This window comes from Macaca nemestrina, chromosome 4 (genome assembly GCF_043159975.1).
Source record: "Macaca nemestrina isolate mMacNem1 chromosome 4, mMacNem.hap1, whole genome shotgun sequence".
In the NCBI taxonomy this organism is placed as follows: Eukaryota; Metazoa; Chordata; class Mammalia; order Primates; family Cercopithecidae; genus Macaca; species Macaca nemestrina.
Genome location: NC_092128.1, coordinates 103,551,609 through 103,572,637, shown reverse-complemented (window position 1 = coordinate 103,572,637; position 21,029 = coordinate 103,551,609). Strand labels below are relative to the sequence as shown.

Below are 21,029 nucleotides of genomic sequence, written 5' to 3'. Positions count from 1 at the left end.
TTCTTCTGGGATTGGTAGGAAGAACAAATGTACTTTACAATTCTTTTACAGGAAAAAAATATCAATCCACAGTGCCTATAATTGTTACCAGTTAGCTCTTCCTATCTCCTCCATGTCCGGATATCTGCAGTGTGAAAACACTGAAAAGAAGGGGTTCCTGGGGCCAGGCACGGTGGCTCACACCAGTAATCCCAGTGCTTTGGGAGGCCCAAGCAGGAGAATCGCTTGAGCCCAGGAGTTAAGACCAGCATGGGAAAGATAGTGAGGCTCTGCCTCTAAAAAATAAAAAATTAGCCAGGTGAGGTGGTGCATGCCTGTAGTCCCAGCTACTCGGGAGACTGAGGTGGGAAGATTGCTTGAGCCCAGGAGTTCAAGGCTGCAGTTAGCCGTGATGGTGCCACTGCACTCCAGCCTGGGTGATAGAGAGAGACCCTGTCTCTGAAACAAACAAACAAACAAAAAGAGTTATTGAATCCCCATGTGGAGGACACACTGTGGCTGAAATGATGGAGTAAAACATAACGACTGTGAGGATGAGGGAAAGCCAGTATTTCCAGCACTTGCAACTAATCTCTCCCAAAAGAAACTGTCTTGGACAGCCTACAGGCTCAGAAGTGAAAAGCAACGGCCTACAGCATTCCACCTGTCCCAGGAAACAGTTCCAGAAGGATGTGCTCAGTCTGACCCCAGAGAAACCTCCCAGGCAGCTCCCCCCAGGGACACCTCCCACACATGGGTCTGAAGATCCAAGATCCAAGATTTATTTCACGCAAACTGGTTCTTTCTCAAGAGGGTAATGGAGCATTGACGTGGCTCACTGAATTCACAGGGGTCTCTAAACAAAAATGCTAAATCATTTTTTAAAAATAGAAACCACACACTCTTTGGGTATTACATGTAAGAAGCATGCTGTGATTCTAACTATGGCACCCCAAAAAGCACAAAATTCCGATAGTAAGCGGGCCCCAAACACCCTTGAATACTGTTGCTCACTCACCCACGCCAGCTTCCCCATAGCCCAAGTGGGGCGGAATGATCACGGTCCGTTTCTCGCCAACGCACATCTCTCTGAGACCCATGTCCATTCCCAACACAACTTGCCCAGATCCCAGAACGATATTGTAAGTTTTGCCTAAATTCCACCTAAAATGAAACAGAAGAGCCTCATGTTAGGTCACCATCCCGCTGGCACTGACAGTGTTCCCATGAGAAGAACACATCATTGCCAGGATATTTCTACCAAAGATATAAAAATCCCTATCTAATCACGGGGAAACATCAGACAAACACAAATCGGGGCACATGCTGAAAAATGTCTGGCTGTCATCTTCAAAACTGTCAAGGCCATGAAAATCCAGGCAAGACTGTGGAAGTTCCAGAGTGGACAAGCATAGTGGAATGAGGTCCTTTTTTCTTGAGCCCAGGAGGTGGAGGCTGCAGTGAGCCAAGATCGCGCCCCTGCACTCCAGCCTGGGTGACAGAGTGAGACTGTCTCAAAAACAAAAACAAAACAAAAAACCCTGGGTTTTGGATTTAGCAAGAGCTAAATTTAGCAAGAGCTAAACCTGAGCTGGATTCCTGGTTCTGCCACTTAATTTGACCCTGAGAAATGTAATCTCTCAGTTACTTTATCTATGAAACGGAGACAACAAATATAGCTATCTCACAGGGATGTTTCAAATCACAAATAACATGTTACGCTTGGCACAGTGGAGAGGAAGTACAAAGGGCTCAATAAATGTTTGGCCTTGAGGTGTAAAGTGCTTATGTCTGTAACAGTCCAAGACTGGAAAAAAAAAAAAAAAAAAAAAAAGACCACCAAGAGTTTAATTATCCTTGATGGCCATGGACCTCGGGAAGCCAGTTAAAAAAAAGTTTGCTCTATCACTTCAGTCACTACTAAAAATAAATCTACTCCAAAATCTATGCCATTCCTATCACTTCCTAAAGGCAAACAGCGTGTATGTTCTTTACTCCAAGGAGAAAAGATCCCTGACCCCCTTGATGCCTATGAGCAGCTGGTGACAACATGGACGGGTGCCCCTTTGGGTCACATCCTCTTCTCAGGCTTCCCGGCCTCCCCTGGGCCCAGGGCAGCTGCTTCTTTCCCTTCTCCAGCTGATTACCAGCAAACCAAGACAGGGTTTGTGTTTTCCCACCTGGGAGGAACCCGAAACAAAGCCAACTCCGGTGAGGGATGCCTTGTGGGAGGGAGCCAACTCCCACTGCCTGCTTTTCTCTGGGGCTACTCCAGTTGCAAAGTCTTACGACAGAATATTCCAGAACTCACTTAGTCATCCAGGAATGCATGTTTCTTCTTCCTCCTTGAGGCCAGTTTAAACACGCACGCATAAGAAAATCCTCCAAGCAAACAATTTGTTGTCATGTATCATCTCTGAACACACCACTCATTCTTTTTCCAAGGGTCCTGTGATTTTCTTTTTTTCTCTTTTGGGCAGTGTTTCTCTCAAACACCGTCCTCACTCCCGCTGCGTGCTTCCTGGCCCCATCCACCGCAGGCCTGCAGCTTCCTGCCTGCTTCACCCTCCCCGGCTCACTCCTATTCCCCTACTCCCCTCCTCCCCTCTAGGTAGCAGCTGCTGCCTCAGTCCTGATGAATGGGACCCAGCCCACACAGGGCTCCAGCTGGGATCAGATAGGCAGGTGCCGGCCAAGCTTTCCATTAGCCCACTATTCTGAAGCTCACACCAGGAAGACACCAGCAGGGACGCCAGCCGCTACTCTTCCGCTGCAGCTTTACATGTAATACAGAGGCTCTCAGAGTACAAAATGCACTTCCTGATAAGGAGCCCTGGCTCATGTGGCTCCCGAGTGCTCTGCCAGGATATTATGAGTCCTCCAAACACAAGCAGGAGGCAGGGAGACCGACTCTCCCTGCCCCGCGTGAGAAGCAGATCCTGGACCCTCCCGAGAAGGAATTCCTTTGTTCATTCCCCACGCCCACTTCCCCTTTCCTCAGCCTCAGAATCAGAGGACAGGAATATGAACATCAGCAGGAGCAGTGACAGCAGCCACGGACCTTACAGACCCTTCTAACCTCATGGACCATTTTCACTCTTAGGAGCTCACTTGATTTAAAAGCACTGCAAGCCATGCCCCTTCCCTGCGGCCCTGCCTCCCGCTAGCTTTCAATAACCAACGGTTGGGATTTCTTTACAAGGTCTATTGTAAGCCAGGTCCCTGTAAATCTGGGCCCTGGAAGCTATGCACATATTTCACTGATTCTAAAATGCATATTTTTTCACAGTGTAACCTCTCTATAATTAGGATACATTTTATGACTGACAGTATGTCATCCGTCAGCGTTTTAACTTGGTCAGAGATACACGAAATGTTTCCATCACACTCTTTAGAGTTGATGAAATACATTAAATGCATTCGCATACAGGATCCCGCAGTCCCAGAGGGAGAACTCTGAGTATATCCGTAGGGTCTTTTCTTTTTCTTTCCTTTTGGAGACAGAGTCTCACTCTGTCCCTCAGGCTGGAGTGCAGCGGCGCAATCTCGGCTCACTACAACCTCTACATCCCAGATTCAAGCGATTCTCCTGCCGCCTCTTGAGTAGCTGGGATTACAGGTACGTGCCACCATGCCCAGCTAATTTTTGTATTTTTAGTACAGGGTTTCACCATGTTGGCCAGGCTGGTCAAACTTCACAGCCACAGAGTCACCCAAAGCTAGAAGGCAGAGGGACAGGTGGAAGGAAGAGAGGACCCTGCACATCCAGAATCAATGCAGTAGCACGTACCTGCTTATGCAAAGCTTTTTTCCCCCAAAGACCAAACTTAGGAAACTAAGTCAGGCTCAGTACAAAAATGGATATATAAAAATTGCTGAAATTAGTCGGGCTTGGTGACTCACACCTGTAATCCCAAATCTTTGGATGGCTGAGGCGAGAGGATCTCTTGAGTCCAGAAGCTTAAGGTTAAAGTACGCCCTGATTTCGCCACTGCTCACAGAGCAAGACCCTGTCTCTAAAAAAATTTTTTTAATGCTGAAAATGTTTCTTTCCCAAAGAAGAGAATATAATATTAACTTACAGATACATCTGAAGATTCAGGTTCACAAGGCGCAAAGCTCCTTCTCATGCCTGACACTAGTTTATGCTGTTGGTTCCTATTTAACATATTCTCAGATTTATCTCAATCAAAGAACATTTATACAATGCTGCTTTGGTTCTATGCTCTGGCCAAGGTGTCGGGCATAAAAATGTAAATAAATACATTGGGTGTCCCTAAGGTATTTACACCAGCAACAGAGATAGAAACAAAACTAAAAGACAGGTAATGCATGAAGTGTTATGAGACTACAGAAGCAAAAGCAATTGATTCTTCTAGGAATTAAGGAAAGATTTTGAGAAAAAATATAACATTTAAGCCAGGGCAGAAGTTGGCCAGAAAAAGGAAGAAGAACAGTAACAACCTGCACTACTGCACATGGCAGCCCTGGAAGGTGGAAGATGGGCCCCAGTGGAAGAGACTGGTGAGGCAGAACGGAGCTGACAGAGAGCCTTATGTGCCAGACTCCAGAGTCTGGCCTTTATCTGTGCATCAATTTCTTTTTCTTTTTTTTTTTTTTTTTTGAGATGGAGTCTTGCTCTGTCGCCAGGCTGGAGTGTAGTGACACGATCTCGGCTCACTGCAACCTCCGCCTCCCGGGGTTCAAGTGATTCTCCTGCCTCAGCCTCCTGAGTAGCTGGGATTACAGGTGCCCGCCACAATGCCCAGCTAATTTTTATATATTTAGTAGAGATGGGGTTTCACTAAGTTGGCCAGGATGGTCTGGATCTCTTGACCTCATGATCCGCCCACCTCGGCCTGCCAAATTGCTAGGATTACAGGCATGAGCCACCGCGCCCAGCCTGTGAGTCGATTTTTAAAGAAAGCAGTTCGGCTGGGCATGATGGCTCAAACCTGTAACTCCAGCACTTTGGGAGGCCAAGACAGGAGGATCATTTGAGGTCAGGAGTTCAAGACCAGACTGGGAAACACAGTGAGACCCCCCCAACCCATCTCTAAAAAAAAAATTAAAAAATTAGCCTGGGCCAGGTGCAGTGACTCACACCTGTAATACTACCACTTTGGGAGACTGAGGCAGGAGGATCACCTGAACCCAGGAGTTTGAGACCAGCCAGGGCAACATGGTAAAACCTCCTCCCTGCTAAAAATTAAACAAAATTAGTCAAGTATAGTGGTGCATGCCTGTAATCCCAGCTACATGGAAGGCTGAGGCATGAAGATCGCTTGACCCCAGGAGATAGACGTTGCAATGAGCTATGATCATGCCACTGCACTCCAGCCTGGGCAACAGAGCAAGACTCTGTCTCAAAAAATAAAAATTAGCCAGGTGTGGTGGCACATGCCTATGGTCTCATCTACTCGGGAGGCTGAAGTGAGAGGATTGCTTGAGTCCAGGAGGTCGAGGCAGCAGTGAGCTATGGTCACTTCCCTCATTCCATTCTGGGTGACAGAGTGAGACCCTGCAAGAAAGAAAAGAAAGAGAAAAGAGAAGAGAAGAAAAGAGGAGAGGAGAGGAGAGAGGAGGCTGGGCACAGTGGCTCACACCTGTAATCCCAGCAATTTGGGAGGCCGAGGTGGGTGGATCACCTGAGGTCAGGAGTTCGAGACCAGCCTGGCCAACGTGGTAAAACCTCATCTCTACTAAAAATATAAAAAATCAGCTGGGTGTGGTGGTGCGCACCTGTAGTCCCAGCTACTCGGCAGGCCGAGGCACGAGAATTGCTTGAACCCAGGAGGCGGAGGTTGCAGTGAGTCAAGATCATGCCACTGTATTTTAGCCTGGGTGACAGAGTGGGACACCATTCCCCCACCCAAAAAAAAAAAAAAAGAAAAGGAGAGAGAGCGAGAAAGAGAGAAAGAGAAAGGGAGGGAGGGAGGGAGGGAGGGAGGAAGGAAGGAAGGAAGGAAGGAAGGAAGGAAGGAAGGAAGGAAGGAAGGGAGGGAGGGAGGGAGGGAGGGAGGGAGGGAGGGAAGGAGACGGGAAGAAAGAAAAGAAAGGAAGAAAGAAAGCGAGGGAAAGAAAAGAGAGAAAAGGAAGGAAGGGAGGGAGGGAGGCAGGGAGGAAGGAAGGGAGGAAGGAAGGGAGGAAGGAAGGGAGGGAGGGAGTTGGGCACGGTGACTCACGCCTGTAATCCTAGCACTTTGGGAAGCTGAGGAGGGTGGATCACTTGAGGCCAGAAGTTCAAGACCAGCTTAGCTAACATAGTGAAACCCCATCTCTACTAAAAATACAAAAATTAGGCAGGTATGGTGGTGCATGTCTGTAATCCCAGCTACTTGGGAGGCTGAGGCGGGAGGATCACTTGAACCTGGAAGGCAGAGGTTGCAGTGAGCTGAGATAGTGCCACTGCACTCCAGCCTGGGTGAGAGAGTGAGACTCTGTCTCAAAAAGAAAAAAAGAAAAGAGAAGAGAAGAAAAGAGAAGAGAAAAAGAAAGAGAGAGAGAGAGAGAGAAGGAAAGAAAGAAAGAAAGAAAGAAAGAAAGAAAGAAAGAAAGAAAGAAAGAAAGAAAGAAAGAAAGAAAGAAAGAAAGAAAGAAAGAAGGAAAGAAAGAAAGAAAGAAAAAAGAAAGAAGGAAGGAAGGAAGGAAGGAAGGAAGGAAGGAAGGAAGGAAGGAAGGAAGGAAGGAAGGAAGGAAGGAAGGAAAGAAGGAAAGAAAGAGAGAGAAAGAAAAGACAGGAAAGTAGAGGAAGGGAGGGAGGGAGGAAGGGAGGGAGGGAAGGAGGGAGGGAGGGAGGGAGGGAGGGAGGAAGGAAGGAAGGAAGGAAGGAAGGAAGGAAGGAAGGAAGGAAGGAAGGAAGGAAGGAAAGAAGGAAGGAAGGGACCGGGCGCAGTGGCTCAAGCCTGTAATCCCAGCACTTTGGGAGGCCGAGACGGGCGGATCACGAGGTCAGGAGATCGAGACCATCCTGGCTAACACGGTGAAACACCGTCTCTACTAAAGAATACAAAAAAAACTAGTCGGGCAAGGTGGCGGGCGCCTGTAGTCCTAGCTACTCGGGAGGCTGAGGCAGGAGAATGGCGTAAACCCGGGAGGCGGAGCTTGCAGTGAGCTGAGATCCGGCCACTGCACTCCAGCCTGGGCAACAGAGCCAGACTCCGTCTCAAAAACAAAAAAAGAAAAAAAAAAAAAAAAAAAAAAGAAGGAAGGAAGGAAAGACAGCAGTTATATGATGAGATCTGCTTGTCAGAAAGACAATTTCATGGGGTGAAAAATGACCTGGAGCAGGGCAAGACCATGAATCGGAAACTTAACATAATGCACCTGAGCAGTGACACAGGCGCAAGCTATGCAGTGGGGCGGCATGGAGATAAAAGCTCTCAACCAGCATCTACCCACGAGAGGAGGATGGTGGGAGCACGCAACTGTCACCCTCCAGGCTCACTCCCACAACATTCTGGTTGCCCTTACGTGGAGTCCAGCAGGGTCCCATCCAGAAGTGAGGCATTGTAGTGATATTTTAGGTAATCTCCCTTCTTACTCAGCACTGAGCAGTCGGGGGGTTTGTAGTGGGAGGTGATGCTGATGGAGTCCGAAGGGTTGTGGAAGTCGATCACATGGATGTCAAACACCAGCACAGCCGAGCCGGGGATATTCCCTAAAGGACAGACACGGGGAATTAATGAATGACCCCTGCAGGCTGCAGCACATGGGCCTCCCTAGTATCACCAGGTATGTCCTCAAGGCCCCTCCAAGTGAGGAAAACGGGCACCCAGATACGAAACCCTAGGAGGATTCCAAGACTGATGCTGAAAGGGCCATTAGATGTAACCTCATCCTCATTTTACAGGTCGATAAATGGAGGCACAGATTTGCCCTGGGTCCCACAGCCCATAATGAGCACAGTTTGGACTAAAATTCAAGACTATGGACTATTGCCCCATGGCATCATTCAGCCTGAAAGACAAGTGGCTAAGTTGATCACAAATGAGGAAACTCAAGCCCAGCCAAATTAACACTTGCCCCTCGCCCACCGGAAGTAAGAAGTGGGGTGAGGAAATCAGCAGCAGAGTGAAATCACTCCAATGTCCGACCACTGCTCAAGAAAAGCATAACATAAACTTCGTAAAGAAAAAGACACCTGTCCCTCATGATTGTACCCCTAACAGTCACAGGTGCTTTTAGAATACATCCTATTTGTTCTATACTAAATTATTAATTAACTTTTCCATAATTTCCACTTTTGAAGACAGTAGCTCACATCTGAATAATGTTTTACAGTTTGCCAAAGTATTTTTCACCTACATTTTCCCTTTAAGTCCCTGCAGCAACCTTGCGGGGTAGGCATGGCCATAACACCAGGAATGTAACGACAGCTTTCCAGGAGTGTGGGGGACACTTAAACATATGCATCATTTGTAATACGCCCCCCAGCCCAAATCATTTCAGAGAAGTTTAAATGTAAAATATTTTTAAATCATGTTACCTAGAGTGAAGGACATATTTTATTATCATCAGCATTTTACATATAAGAAAACCAACTCAGGTTAGGTATGGTGGTGGTTCATGCCTGTAATCTCAACTCTGGGAGTCCAAGGTGGGAGGATCACTTGAGGCCAGGGGTTCGAGACCAGCCTGGGCAACACAGCCAAATGTCTCTACAAAAAAATTAGCTGGGCGTGGTGGTGAGCACTTGTAGTCCCAGATACTCAGGAGACTGAAGCAGGAGGATTGCTTGGGGCCAGGAGGTCAAGGCTACAGTGAGCTAGGATTGCACCACTGTACTCTAGCCTTGGCAACAGAGTGAGACTGTGTCCTCATAAAAGAAGAAAGAAAGAAAACAAAAACTCAGACATGATGTTACTTATTCAAGAGAATAACACAGCTAATGACAAAATTCAGATAGAGATATACAAACACCAACAGCCCCTCCTCACCTCCCGTCCCTTTTCTGTGTCATAACACCAGGTTTCTTGATTGGTCTCTCTCCTATCTCTCTCTTTAATAGAAACACACTCATGCTCATATAGGCGTTTATTGAGTACCAGGCACTCTTCTAAATTAAACATGTATTGTTTAATTCTCATGAAAATCCTGAGAACACTGAGGTACAAATTTTGGGGCTGGCCAAAGGTAAAGGTAATAATTTGAGAAGGGTGTGCTTTATAGCAGAACACAGGTGCCTGCTACTCACTCCTAACAGGGGCTGCTGGTGTGGGTGGAGTGGGGTGCAGGCTCCTTCCCACAGGAACCAGGAAATACAGCCTGCCATTGGCCAGAAGGCTGCTCAGAGCCAGGGCCACGGACGGCTCTGCGTGGGAAGCTAACATACGTGGACAGGGTGGGTGTCTGCAGAGGCAGATCTATGGTTTCTCAACCTTGGCAACCCATTAAAATCAGCTGGGAATGAACCCGAAAACACTATGCTAAGTGAAAGAAGCCAGACACAAAAGGCTGGCTTCTTTGCCAGCACTGGGGGAGCGGGTGGATGGGAAGAGGGTACGGAGAGTGACCACTAATGGTTATGGGTTAGTTTTTGGAGTGATGAAAATGTGCTGGAATTAGGTAGAGGTAATAGCTGTTACCTGGTTAATATACTAAAAACAACTAAATTGTAAACTTTAACATGATTACTTTTATAGTATGTGAATTATATTTCAATAAAACATTAAATAAAAATATCTCTCTTGGGTATATACACAAAGGAATTGAAACTAGAGATGCGAACAGATATTTGTACACTCATATTCACAGAAGCATTAAGCATTATTCACAATAGACAAAAAGTAGAAACAGCCCAAGTATTCACCACCAGAGGAATTGATCAACAAAATATAGTATATACATCCAATGGAATATTCATTCAGCAATAAAAAGGAATGAAATTTATTAGCCAGAAAAGAGGAATTAATTTTTTTTTTTTTTTTTTTTTTTGAGATGGAGTCTTGCTCTGTCATCCAGGCTGGAGGGCAGTGGCGTGATCTCAGCTCACTGCAACCTCCGTCCCCCGGGTTTAAGCAATTCCCCTGCCTCAGCTGATATTACAGACGTGCCACCACACCTGGCTAATTTTTGTGTTTTTAGTAGAGACAGGGTTTCACCATGTTGGCCAGGCTGATCTTGAACTCCTGACTTCAGGTGATCCACCTGCTTCAGCCTCGCAAAGTGCTGGGATTACAGGCATGGGCCACTGTGCCCAGCTTGAAATTTTGATAAATGCTAAAATATAAATAGACCTTGAAAACATTATGCTAAGTAAAATAAGACAGACACAGAAAGAGAAATATTGTATGATTCCACTTAAGTGAGGCACTTAGAATAGGCAAATTGGTAGAGACAGAAAGAAAGGTGGTTGTCAGAGGTTGCGGGGAGGGAGGAATCGGGAGTTATTGTGTAATGGGTTTATGTTGGGGATGATAAAAGACTTTTGAGTGTAGATGGTAGTAATGGTTATACAACATTGTGAATATATTTGATGCCACTAAACTGTACACTTAAAATGGTAAAGATGTGGAGTATATTTTACCACAGATTTTAAAAACTTCTAACACTGAGCTAAGCAGTCACCAAATTTTGTCAATTCAAATATAATCTCCCCTCCAAGATGCATTCGGGTGCAGGGCCTTCTCCAGGGCAAAAAGGCATGCATCTGGAACCACCCACATCCCTGGGATCTGATGTCAGCAGTCAAATGAACTCAGTCTCTCAGGCCCCAAGGATTCCAGGCACAAGAATTCCAACCAGTGTAGAGGTCGATACACACCCAATCAAGGAACCATGTAGCATCAGGTGGGTATGTCAGCTGCTAGGAAGTGAACATGAGTCAGTCTACCAGGTGCCTGATAACCTCTGAGGCACACACATTATTGAGGGCGTCAACAAGGAAACACTCTCTGTGTGCGTGGGAAGTTTTGTTTGTGTTTCTCTCTGCAGAATCCCTAACACCATGAGCAGGGCCTGGTCATGAAGAAACTCAATAAATCTTTGATGGATGGATAGATGGAGCTTCTCGGCCTGCAAAAACGAAGATCAGAACCTTGAACCATAGACCCCACCTACCCCAGGGAGCACCAAGGCCTCGAACCTCTATCCCTCTATCTTGGTCTGACTTCCACAAAGCTATTTGTAGATTAAGTATAGAAATGAGTGCTGACCAGCAAACAGGCAGTGATAGTCCAGCGTGGCCCCAACACCAGCCTCCTCTCTGTATAAACCCTTAACCAGCGCAGAAGTCATCATTCTGTTCTCACCATGAGGATGCCTCCCTCAGAAGAGACACAGATGACAAAAACTTAAAGCAGCCAACAGCCCACCCAAGAAACTCTGTAGCGCCTGCTGGGGGTGGGTTTCCCCTGCGGGGGGTGGGTTTCCTCTGCGGGCGGGGGTTTCCTCTGCGGGGGGGGGGTTCCTCTGCAGGAGGTGGGTTTCCTCTGCGGGGGGTGGGTTTCCCCTGCGGGGGTGGGTTTCCCCTGCGGGGGGTGGGTTTCCTCTGTGGGGTGGGTTTCCTCTGCAGGAGGTGGGTTTCCTCTGCGGGGGGTGGGTTTCCTCTGCGGGGGGTGGGTTTCCTCTGCGGGGGGTGGGTTTCCCCTGCGGGGGGTGGGTTTCCTCCACGGGGGTGGGTTTCTTCTGAGGGGAGTGGGTTTCCCCTGCGGGGGGTGGGTTTCCTCTGCGGAAGGTGGGTTTCCTCTGAGCGGGTGGGTTTCCTCTGAGAGCTCTGGGACTTCTGGTTTGAGGTCTCGGTTCTCCACATGTAGGTATCAACAAGTCACTACCTAATGGGGACTCATTCTTTCTGTCTGTCTAGGACACACACGGGTCAGAGAGCCCTGGGTCCAATTCCAGCTCCATCATGGATTAGCGATTGTGGCCTTGGACACATGGGTGGAACTCTCTGGGCCTCATTATCTTTCTAAACAATGAGGGTAATGATGCCTCCGAAGACTGTTTCCAGGTTTGAATGAGTTCATGTGCAAGAAGTCCCAGACACACTGTGGGTAAAAATGTCATTTATTAACTTTCCCCTCTTTCCTAAAAGGGTGTTCAAAAGGTAATCTGGAAGTTGAGGAACAGCAAGCTATCGATGAAGTGAAGCTGACACAACCTCGCAGGCAGAATCCATTCCCCACTTTGAGGCTGCAAACCCATCCAAATGCCCGAATTTCAGGGCTGACCCAGGGAACAAAGCAGATGGCAGAAAGATCCAGAACCTCTCCCAGGAGGCCTACCCTTTCCCCTCCACCAATCTTGCAGGGGAAAATGGCTGGGACAGAATGAAATGCTGATAGAGGCTGAGAGCACAGGGACAGCCCACAATTCATTCCTCCCACAAATATTTGCCAAACATTCACAATGTGCCTGGCCCCGTGGTATGCAGTGAAGCAGCCACTGAGAAGACAGTTTCTGCATCCTGACCCCCCTCGGCTCAGCCCCTCAGGGATCAGCACGGGCTCCTATGTAACCCCCACAAAGGGATCAGCACGGGCTCCTATGTAACCCCCACAAAGGGATCAGCACGGGCTCCTATGTAACCCCCACAAAGGGATCAGCACGGGCTCCGATGTAACCCCCACAAAGGGATCAGCACGGGCTCCTATGTAACCCCCACAAAGAGGCCAAGGGTGCTGATCAGGAGAGGACAGAGGCAGACTCCACTCAAGAGCGCTTGGGGTTGATACCTCAGGGTCACTCAGGGTGCCCTCCTCCCACAGCAACGTGACTCAGGATGATGCAGTCTCATTGCGCAGAAAATTTATGAGCCTTCGGCTGCTTCCCAGAGGCTTATATAATTCTTTGCAGAGCTCTGTCTCATACTTGATAGAAAGCCAAGAGGAAAAAAAGTAATTTAAGCAAATGTTTTCCATCAATGCATTCTTTTTAAAGAAAGGAAAGATTAGTCCTCAGGCCATAACGAAACAAGAACACTCAGAAAGTATTTATCTGTTTCTGTTTATATTTGACTAGAAGTAGAAATCTACACAATAAAAAGCAATAGAGCATCAAGACACTAGACAAGCAGGACGTGTGAAGAAAGGCCTGTCGAATGGATCTTAAGCTGTGATCTGTTGTGGTTTAATCAATCAGAAATTTAAGTCAGGGAGAAAAAAATATTTCTCCATGGTACAACCTACTTTCCAACCAACTTGACATTTCTTGGATCCTCTGGGATGAACACTACTGGGAAAACTCTCAAGATCCATATGATGTATCAACAAAAAACAGAACAGAACTAGCAAAAAAAATGTACAGCCAACAAGGCCAGCCTCCATCAGCAAAAGAATACGAAAACAAAAGAAATACTCCATCAACTGTTCCTGAGTGAAGGAGCAGCCATTAAAATACATAGCATAGAAAGTTGTTCACAACATTATCTGTTGTTCACCACAAATTGGGTGAAGAGAGAAATCACAAAGTAATACGCATAGACAATCCCGTGTTTGTCCGTATTGATTAGTGTAGGTGGGCATTTTTTTTTTAAATCTATACATACACTCAAAGGTATAGAAGGACGTTCACTTCATGGCTGCATTTGTTTCCTACTGTGGCTGCAGCTAATTACCACAAACTTGTTGGCTTAAAACAACGCAAACGGATTCCCCTAATTCTGGAAGGCAGAAGCATAAATTCAAGGTATTGTTAGGGATGTGTTCCTTTTGGAGGCTGCCGGGGAGAATTTGTTTCCTACCTTTTCCAGCCTCTTGGGGCCACCTGCATTCCCTGACAGGGTCCTCCTTCTGTATCTTCTAAGTCAGCAGTTTAGCACTTTTTCCCCGGTCTGACCGCCTGCCTCCCTTTTACAAGGACTGTTGCAAGTATTGTGAGGCCACCTGGATAATCCAGGATACTATTCCCATCTCAAGATCCTTAATCAAATCTGTAAAGTCCCTTTTAATAGGGTAACAGGAGGCTAGGCATGGTGGCTCACACCTGTCATCCCACACTTGGGAAGGCCAAGGTGGGAGAATTGCTTGAGCTCAGGAGTTCCAGACAAGCCTGGGAAACATAGTGAGACCATGTCTGTCTTCACAAAAAAAAACAAAAAAAAAATTGTTTTTGAATTAGCTGTGCATGGTAGCACACACAGGTAGTCCTAGCTACTCAGGAGGCTGATGCAGGAGGATCACTTTAACACAGAAGCTGAAGGCTGCAGTGAGTTAGGATCTTACCTTACCACTGCACTCCAGCCTGGGCAACAGAACAAGACTTTGTTGCAAAACAAAATAAATAAATAAAGTAAGGTAACACACTCACAGGTTCTGGGGATTAGAACATAGATACTTTGAGGGGCTGAATATTCTGCCTACCAGATTAAGATTAACAATATTTATTTCTGGCAGGGCATGGCGCTCACATCTATAATCCCAGCACTTTGGGAAGCCAAGGCGGGCAGATCACTTGAGGCCAGGAGTTTGAGACTAGCCTGGCCAACATAGTGAAACCCCATCTCTACTGAAAATTTTAAAAAACATTAGCCAGGCGTGGTGGCACATGCCTGTAGTCCCAGCTACTTGGGAGGCTAAGTCACAAGACTCACCTGAACCCAGGAGGCAGAGGTTGCAGTGAGCCGAGATCGTGCCACTGTACTCCAGCCTGGGTGACAGAATGAGACTCTATCTCAAAAAAAAAAAAAAAAAAAAAAGTAAAAAAGAAAAACAAGGGAAAAAAATATTTATTTCTGGGTGGCAGGATTTCTTTGCTTATCTGTATTTTCTTTTTCTAAAGTCAACATGTATGATTTGTGTAACTTTTAAAAAGAAGTGAGGTATGAGGGTGACAAAAATGTTCTAAAACAGGATTATAATGATAGTTGCATAACCCACTAAATTTTCTAAAAATCATTAAATTGTATACTTAAATGGGTGAATTTTATAACATATAAAAGAAAAACCAAAGAGGGGCTTTTGCACTTACTTTCAAATGGTTCAGCCCAAAATAAATAAATAAATAAATATAAAAAGATCAAATATAGCAAAATGTTAACAACTGGCAAAACAAAGTGGAATTCACTATAAAGTGCTTGCGACTTTGGTGTAGGATTTAACATTTTCAAAAGGTAAAGGAAAATGGGCAGAGAAACAAGGAGAAAGAACAGGACAACTCTAGAAACTAAATCTATTTGGGCATTCCAGTCTTGGGCTGGACTTTAGCTTCAATATTTTGGCTCTCAAGAAGCTGTGTACAGGGTGTGGTGGTGCGTGCCTGTAGTGCCAGCTACTCCGAAGGTTGAGGCAAGAGGATCACTTGAGGCCAAGAGTTCCAGGCCATAGTACGCAATGATCACATACTACACTTTCCAGTCTGGGCGACAGAGGGAGACCCCATCTCAAAAAAAAAAGAAGAAAAAGAAAAAGAAGCCCTGTTCCAAGCAATGTGGAAGCAGCCACAGCTAGTGAGGAAGGCAGGTGATGCTGATGCTCACCTCTTCCTTCCTCTCCATACCCCAGGTGAGGAGGGACCACAATCCTTCGCTTCTCTCCAATGCAAACACCAAGTAGACCTTCATCCATCCCAGGAATCACGTAGCCCTGCCCAATGTACGTGTCAAACGTGCGGTTCCGAGAGTAGCTAGAAAAGAAGAAAGGAAAGAAAGAGGTCATTCATAAGGGCCTCCACAGCAGCTGTGCAAATTAGTTGGGACAGAGATGCAAAAGCACACAGAGGCCTCCAGACTCCAGAACAGCGTAAACCATAGCATCTGAGGACACAGCCAAGAAACACGCTCCCCTGGAAGGGTAAATAGGAACCCCTACAGAGCATGTGAACAGCCACCTGTAGAGACACACTGTGCAGCCCTCTGGTTTAGTCAGGTTATGAATGCAGTGTGGGTTATGAGAAGCACCACACAGAAATGGAGCTAATGTAAATTGAACAGTATGCTTTCTTTTTCTGAGGCAAAGTCTCACTCTGTCACCCAGGCTGGTGTGCAGTGGCACCATCACAGACAGCTCACTGCAGCCTCAACCTCCCAGGCTCAAGCAATCCTCCCACCTCAGCCTCCCAAGTAGCTGGGACCAGAAGCACGTGCTACCATGCCTAGCTAATAAAATATACATATATTTTTTGTAGAGATGGAGTCCCACTATGTCGCTCAGGCTGGTCCTGAGCTCCTGGATCAAGTGATCCTCCTGCCTCGGCCTCCCAAAGTACTGGGTTGACAGGCATGAGCCACCATGCCCAGCCTGTATACTTGATAACCATGTCAAGTTAATGAAAACAATCAAGCTCTCAACCAGCCTGGGCAACATGGCAAAACTCTGTTACTACAAAATTACAAAAATTAGCTGGGTGTGGTGGCACACACCAATAGTCCCAGCTACTCAGGAGGCTGAAGTCAGAGGACTGCCTGAGCCGGAGAGGTTGAGGTTACAGTGAGCCAAGATCACAACACTGCACTCCAGCCTGGGTGACAGAGTGGGACCCTGTCTTGAAAACAAAAAACAAAACAGAAAACAGAATCGAACATGGCCCTTATCAGAAACTACAAATGTGTCACAGGGACAACGTCTCCAATATCTAAAGAGAAGATATCTGCACATGAGGGACATGAGTATTCTGTTTTTATTTTTTAATTACTTTTTTTTTTTTTTTTTGAGACAGGATCTTGCTCTGTCTCCCAGGCTGCAGTGAAGTGGTCTAGTCTCAGCTCACTGCAGCCTCAACCTCCTGGACTCAACTGATCCTCCCACCTCAGCCCCTCAAGTGGCTGGGGCTATAGCGTGCAATACTGTGCCTGGCTCATTTTTGTATTTTTAGTAGAGACTGGGTTTCACCACGTTGCCCAGGTTGGTCTCAAACTCCTGGGCTCCAGCGAACTGCCTGCCCTAGCCTCCCAAAGTGCTGAGCCACAGCACCCAGCCTGACATGAAGATTCCGGTCGCCAGCAAAGCAGCATACACACTGAGAGTAATGAATTCCGCAGTCTCTACCACAGCCCAACAAAAGGCCCCCAGTATCACCTCTGCTCACCACGCCACCCTGGTGAATACCTGGGTTTCCCAAGTGCTCCTGGCAGGAGCCCCAAGTCCACTCAGGGAGAGATACAGCCTGTGTGTAAACTGCCGAGTGAGTCTATTACCATGAGTTTGGTAAAAAGAGGAACCAATTCCCCACAGCATAATTATTGCAGAATAAAGTAATAAAACTTCATATGCCAAGTCCACTATCAAACTGGACCATGTGACCTGCACCCCTTCCCCACACCACCTGGCGCCGATGAGGCAGAAAGCCTGTCCTGAAAGAGCCAGTCGGTCCTGCCATTCCCTCACCCCACAGCCAGCACATGACGTCCCGGAGAAGAGAGACCAGACCGCCGAGTGGGGCCGGGTCAATACACAGGCAGAGCTGTGGAGGTTCTCCCTTCTCAATACCCCTCAGAGACCACAAAGTCATGGGGCATGAAGAAAGAACCACAACAGATGTCCCTCCTCACCCAGGAAGCAGGAGATTGTGCACATAAATTCCCAGAGGAGGCTGTGAGTCCCTCTTCCCACCCACTAAGGACAGCACCCCACGCTGAGCAGCTCCAAGCCTCCTCCTGGTGCACTGGCCAGGAAGGCCTGGAGGGGAACACAGCAGGGAAGAGGAGGACCGTGCCGGCTCCCAGCATCTTCCAGCCAGAGCAGGGCTCACCCTCCCCAGGTTCCCACCTGCAGGACCCTGGGGATCACCAGCAATGTGCAGTCACTACCAGACATTCAGGGAAGAGGAGGATACCTATGTGGTGGGCTCCCGAGGAAGGGACACCAAGTGGTGAGAGAGACGGCAGGGACCCACAGTGGGGATTGCTGCCCTGCCCACTGGAATAGTCACAAAGATTCCATGGCAGAGGGGAGACAGCAGACACCGAAGGCTGTGGGATCTGCCTCAGGGACAAGCACCGGGCTGGCAGCAAGGGCCAAGCCGAGAGGCAGGAAAGAGCCTCCGAAGGAGAGACGGAGTGGTGGAGTGGGCTTGATTGTAGCGAACGCTGAATAACTTTAAAAGTTAAAGACAAGTAAATGGAAAACCATCCTGTTCCCCAGTGGAAAAGCAAAGTCATCAGTCCTCCCCTAAACTAACTTATAAGTTCTTTTTCCTTTTCTTTTTTTGAGACAGAGTCTCACTCTGTCACTGAGGCTGGAATGCAATGGCGAGATCTCAGCTCACTGCAACCTTCGTCTCCGGAGTTCAAGTGATTCTCCTGCCGCAGCCTCCCAAGTAGTTGGGATTATAGGCATGCGCCACCACACTCAGCTAATTTTTGTATTTTCAGTAGAGATGGGGTTTCACCATGTTGGCCAGGCTTGTCTTGAACTCCTGTCCACAAGTGATCCACCTGCCTCAGCCTCCCAAAGTGCTAGGATTACAGGTGTGAGCCATCGTGCCTGGCCTGAGCCACCATGGCTGGCCCAAAGTAACTTACAAATTTTAAAGCAATTCCAATCAAAATCCCAGGGGTGTGTATCTGGTGGTGGTGGGAAGCTCAGTAAAGTAATGCTAAAATTCATCTGAAAAAAGAAACAATTAAGAATGCTGTTTTTAAGGTGCAGTATATAGCAAGCTACCATTCTTATAAAAAATTAAAAAAGGTAAATATATATATATATGTACTTCATTACATATGTATGGAAGACCTATGAAATTAATAACACTGGGCAGGGGACAGTGGGTCACACTTGTAATCCCAGCACTTTGGGAGGCTGAGACAGGTGGATCACTTGAGGTCAGGAGTTCATGACCAGCCTGGCCCAACATGGTGAAACCCCACCTCTACTAAAAAGACTAAAATAATTAGCCAGGCCTGGTGGCATGTGCCTGAAAAAGAAATTAATAACACTGGTTCCCTATGAAGAGGGGAGGTTGGACAAGGATAGTAGGGAAATTTGTCACTGTATACCTTTCCAGGATTTTAAATCATTTCAATGCATCACTTAGTAGAAAAAAAAGTTATTTTTTAAAAAAGAAAAAGAATGCCCTCTACTATACAAATTAAAAAGCTAACACTAGTTAATCATAGCTAAAGGTGTGATGTTGGCCTAGAAATAGATAGAAGGTAAAGGATAAAAATTCTACACAAAGACTCAAAAGTACATATAAGAATTTGGTTCATAACAAAAATCACATTTTAGAGCAGTAAGGAAATGATAGAGTCATGCATGAAGGATGTTGGAAAAACTAGCTAACCACCTGGAAAACAATAAAGTTAAATCCTTCCTGTCACAGTGATACCACAATAAATTCCAGACGGATTAAAGACTTAAATATGAAAGCATTTGTGAGCACAGAGAGGAACTGCGGAACGTTGTTAACACTGGTTATCTCATGCTAGTGAGAATGGAAGGGGCTGATAAGAAATTTACATTTTTTGCTATACATTTTTGCATTGTTTCCATTATGCAATTAGGACACATTACCTCTGGCCCGGAGTGGTGGCTCATGCCTGTAATCCCAGCACTTTGAGTGGCCCAGGTGAGTGGATCACTTGAGGCCAGGAGTTTGATACCAGTCAGGCCAACATGGTGAAACCTCATCTCTACTGAAAATACAAAAAAATTAGCCAGGCATGGTGGTGCACGCCTGTAGTCCCAGCTACTCAGGAGGCTGAGGCAGAAGAGAATTGCTTGAACCCAGGAGGTGGAGGTTGCAGTGGGCTGCAGTCACATCACTGCACTCCACCCTGGGCAACAGAGCGAGACTCTGTCTCAAAAAAAAAGAATATTAGTACCTTTGAAAATAAAAATTCTAATAAAGAATATCTTAAAGAATAAAGAAAAAAAAGCAACCAATAAAAGGCTTGAAGGAAATACAGGCAAACATTTATATACTCTAGGAAGAGGACAGACTTTGTAACAAGTCACCAAAGACAGGAACCATAATGAGGAAGTCTAATGTATTTAACAACATAAAAGGTTTACAGTTAAATGGGTCAAAAATCAAAACAACCAAAATTAACATGCAAATAAATTGAGGAAAATGTTTTTAATAATATGCAACCATAAAATAATTAATATTTTTAATGTGTAGAGCTCTTCAAATCAACAAGAAATAGACAAACGCCAATGCCCCAAATAGAAAAACAGGCAAAGGACCTGAACAGATAGTTCAAAAGAAGGTACTCAAACAAACATCCAAAGGAATTTCAAACCCAATAGCAATTGAAAATTCAGATTAAAACCATAGGTACCATTTATTTCTCCCATAAATTAGGCAACTTTTTTTGTTTTTGTTTTATTTTGTTTTTTGTTTTTTGTTTTTTTTTGAGATGAAGTCTCCCCAGGCTGGAGTGCAGCGGCGTGATCTCGGTTCACTGCAACCTCCACCTCCTGGGTTCAAGCTATTCTCCTGCCTCAGCCTCCCGAGGAGCTGGTATTACAGGCATCTGCCATCACACCCGGCTAATTTTTGTTATTTTTCGTAGAGACGAGGTTTCACCATGTTGGCCAGGTTGGTCTCGAACTCCTGACCTCAGGTGATCCACCCACCGCAGCCTCCCAAAGTGCTGAGATTACAGGTGTGAGCCACCACGCCTGGCCTAGCCAAGATTATTTTTAAATGATACCTAGTGTTACTAAGTTTGCAGGGAATGGGATACTCTTAAACTGTGATGCTGAATAAAACGTTACTTGAGGGCAACTTGGTAGTATGTATCAAAAGGTGTAAAAATACACATAACTGCTGGGCACAGTGGTTCATGCCTGTAATCCCAGCACTTTGGGAGGTGAGGCGGGAGGGTCACTTGAGGTCAGGAGTTTAAGACCAGTCTGGCCAACATGGCAAAACCCTGTCTCTATCAAAAATACATAAATTAGCCTGGTGTGGTGGCAGGCGCCTGTAATCCTAGCTACTTGGGAGGCTGAGGCAGGAAAATCGCTTGAACCCAGCAGGTGGAGGTTGCAGTGAGCTGAAGTCGCACCACTGCACTCCAGCCTAGGCAACAGAGCAAGATTCTGTCTCAAAAAGAAAAAAAAAAAAAAAAAAAAAGCAGGGCACGGTGGCTAACGCCTGTAATCCCAACACTTTGGAAGGCCGAGGCAGGCAGATCACCTGAGGTCAGGAGTTCAAGACCAGCCTGG

At 46.4% G+C, this 21,029-nt stretch overlaps 1 protein-coding gene across 1 annotated transcript in view; it reads right to left on the bottom strand.

Moving 5' to 3' along the window:
• The window catches only part of LOC105475850 (FKBP prolyl isomerase 9), a 51,481-nt gene that overhangs the window by 5,988 nt on the left and 24,464 nt on the right, over positions 1–21,029 (bottom strand). The window contains exons 6-8 of the mRNA XM_071094047.1: positions 15,398–15,543; positions 7,453–7,639; positions 998–1,143 (exon numbers count right to left, since the gene is read on the bottom strand). Coding sequence (XP_070950148.1) covers positions 998–1,143; positions 7,453–7,639; positions 15,398–15,543 — 479 coding nt within the window. The remainder of the gene's footprint in view (positions 1–997; positions 1,144–7,452; positions 7,640–15,397; positions 15,544–21,029) is intronic.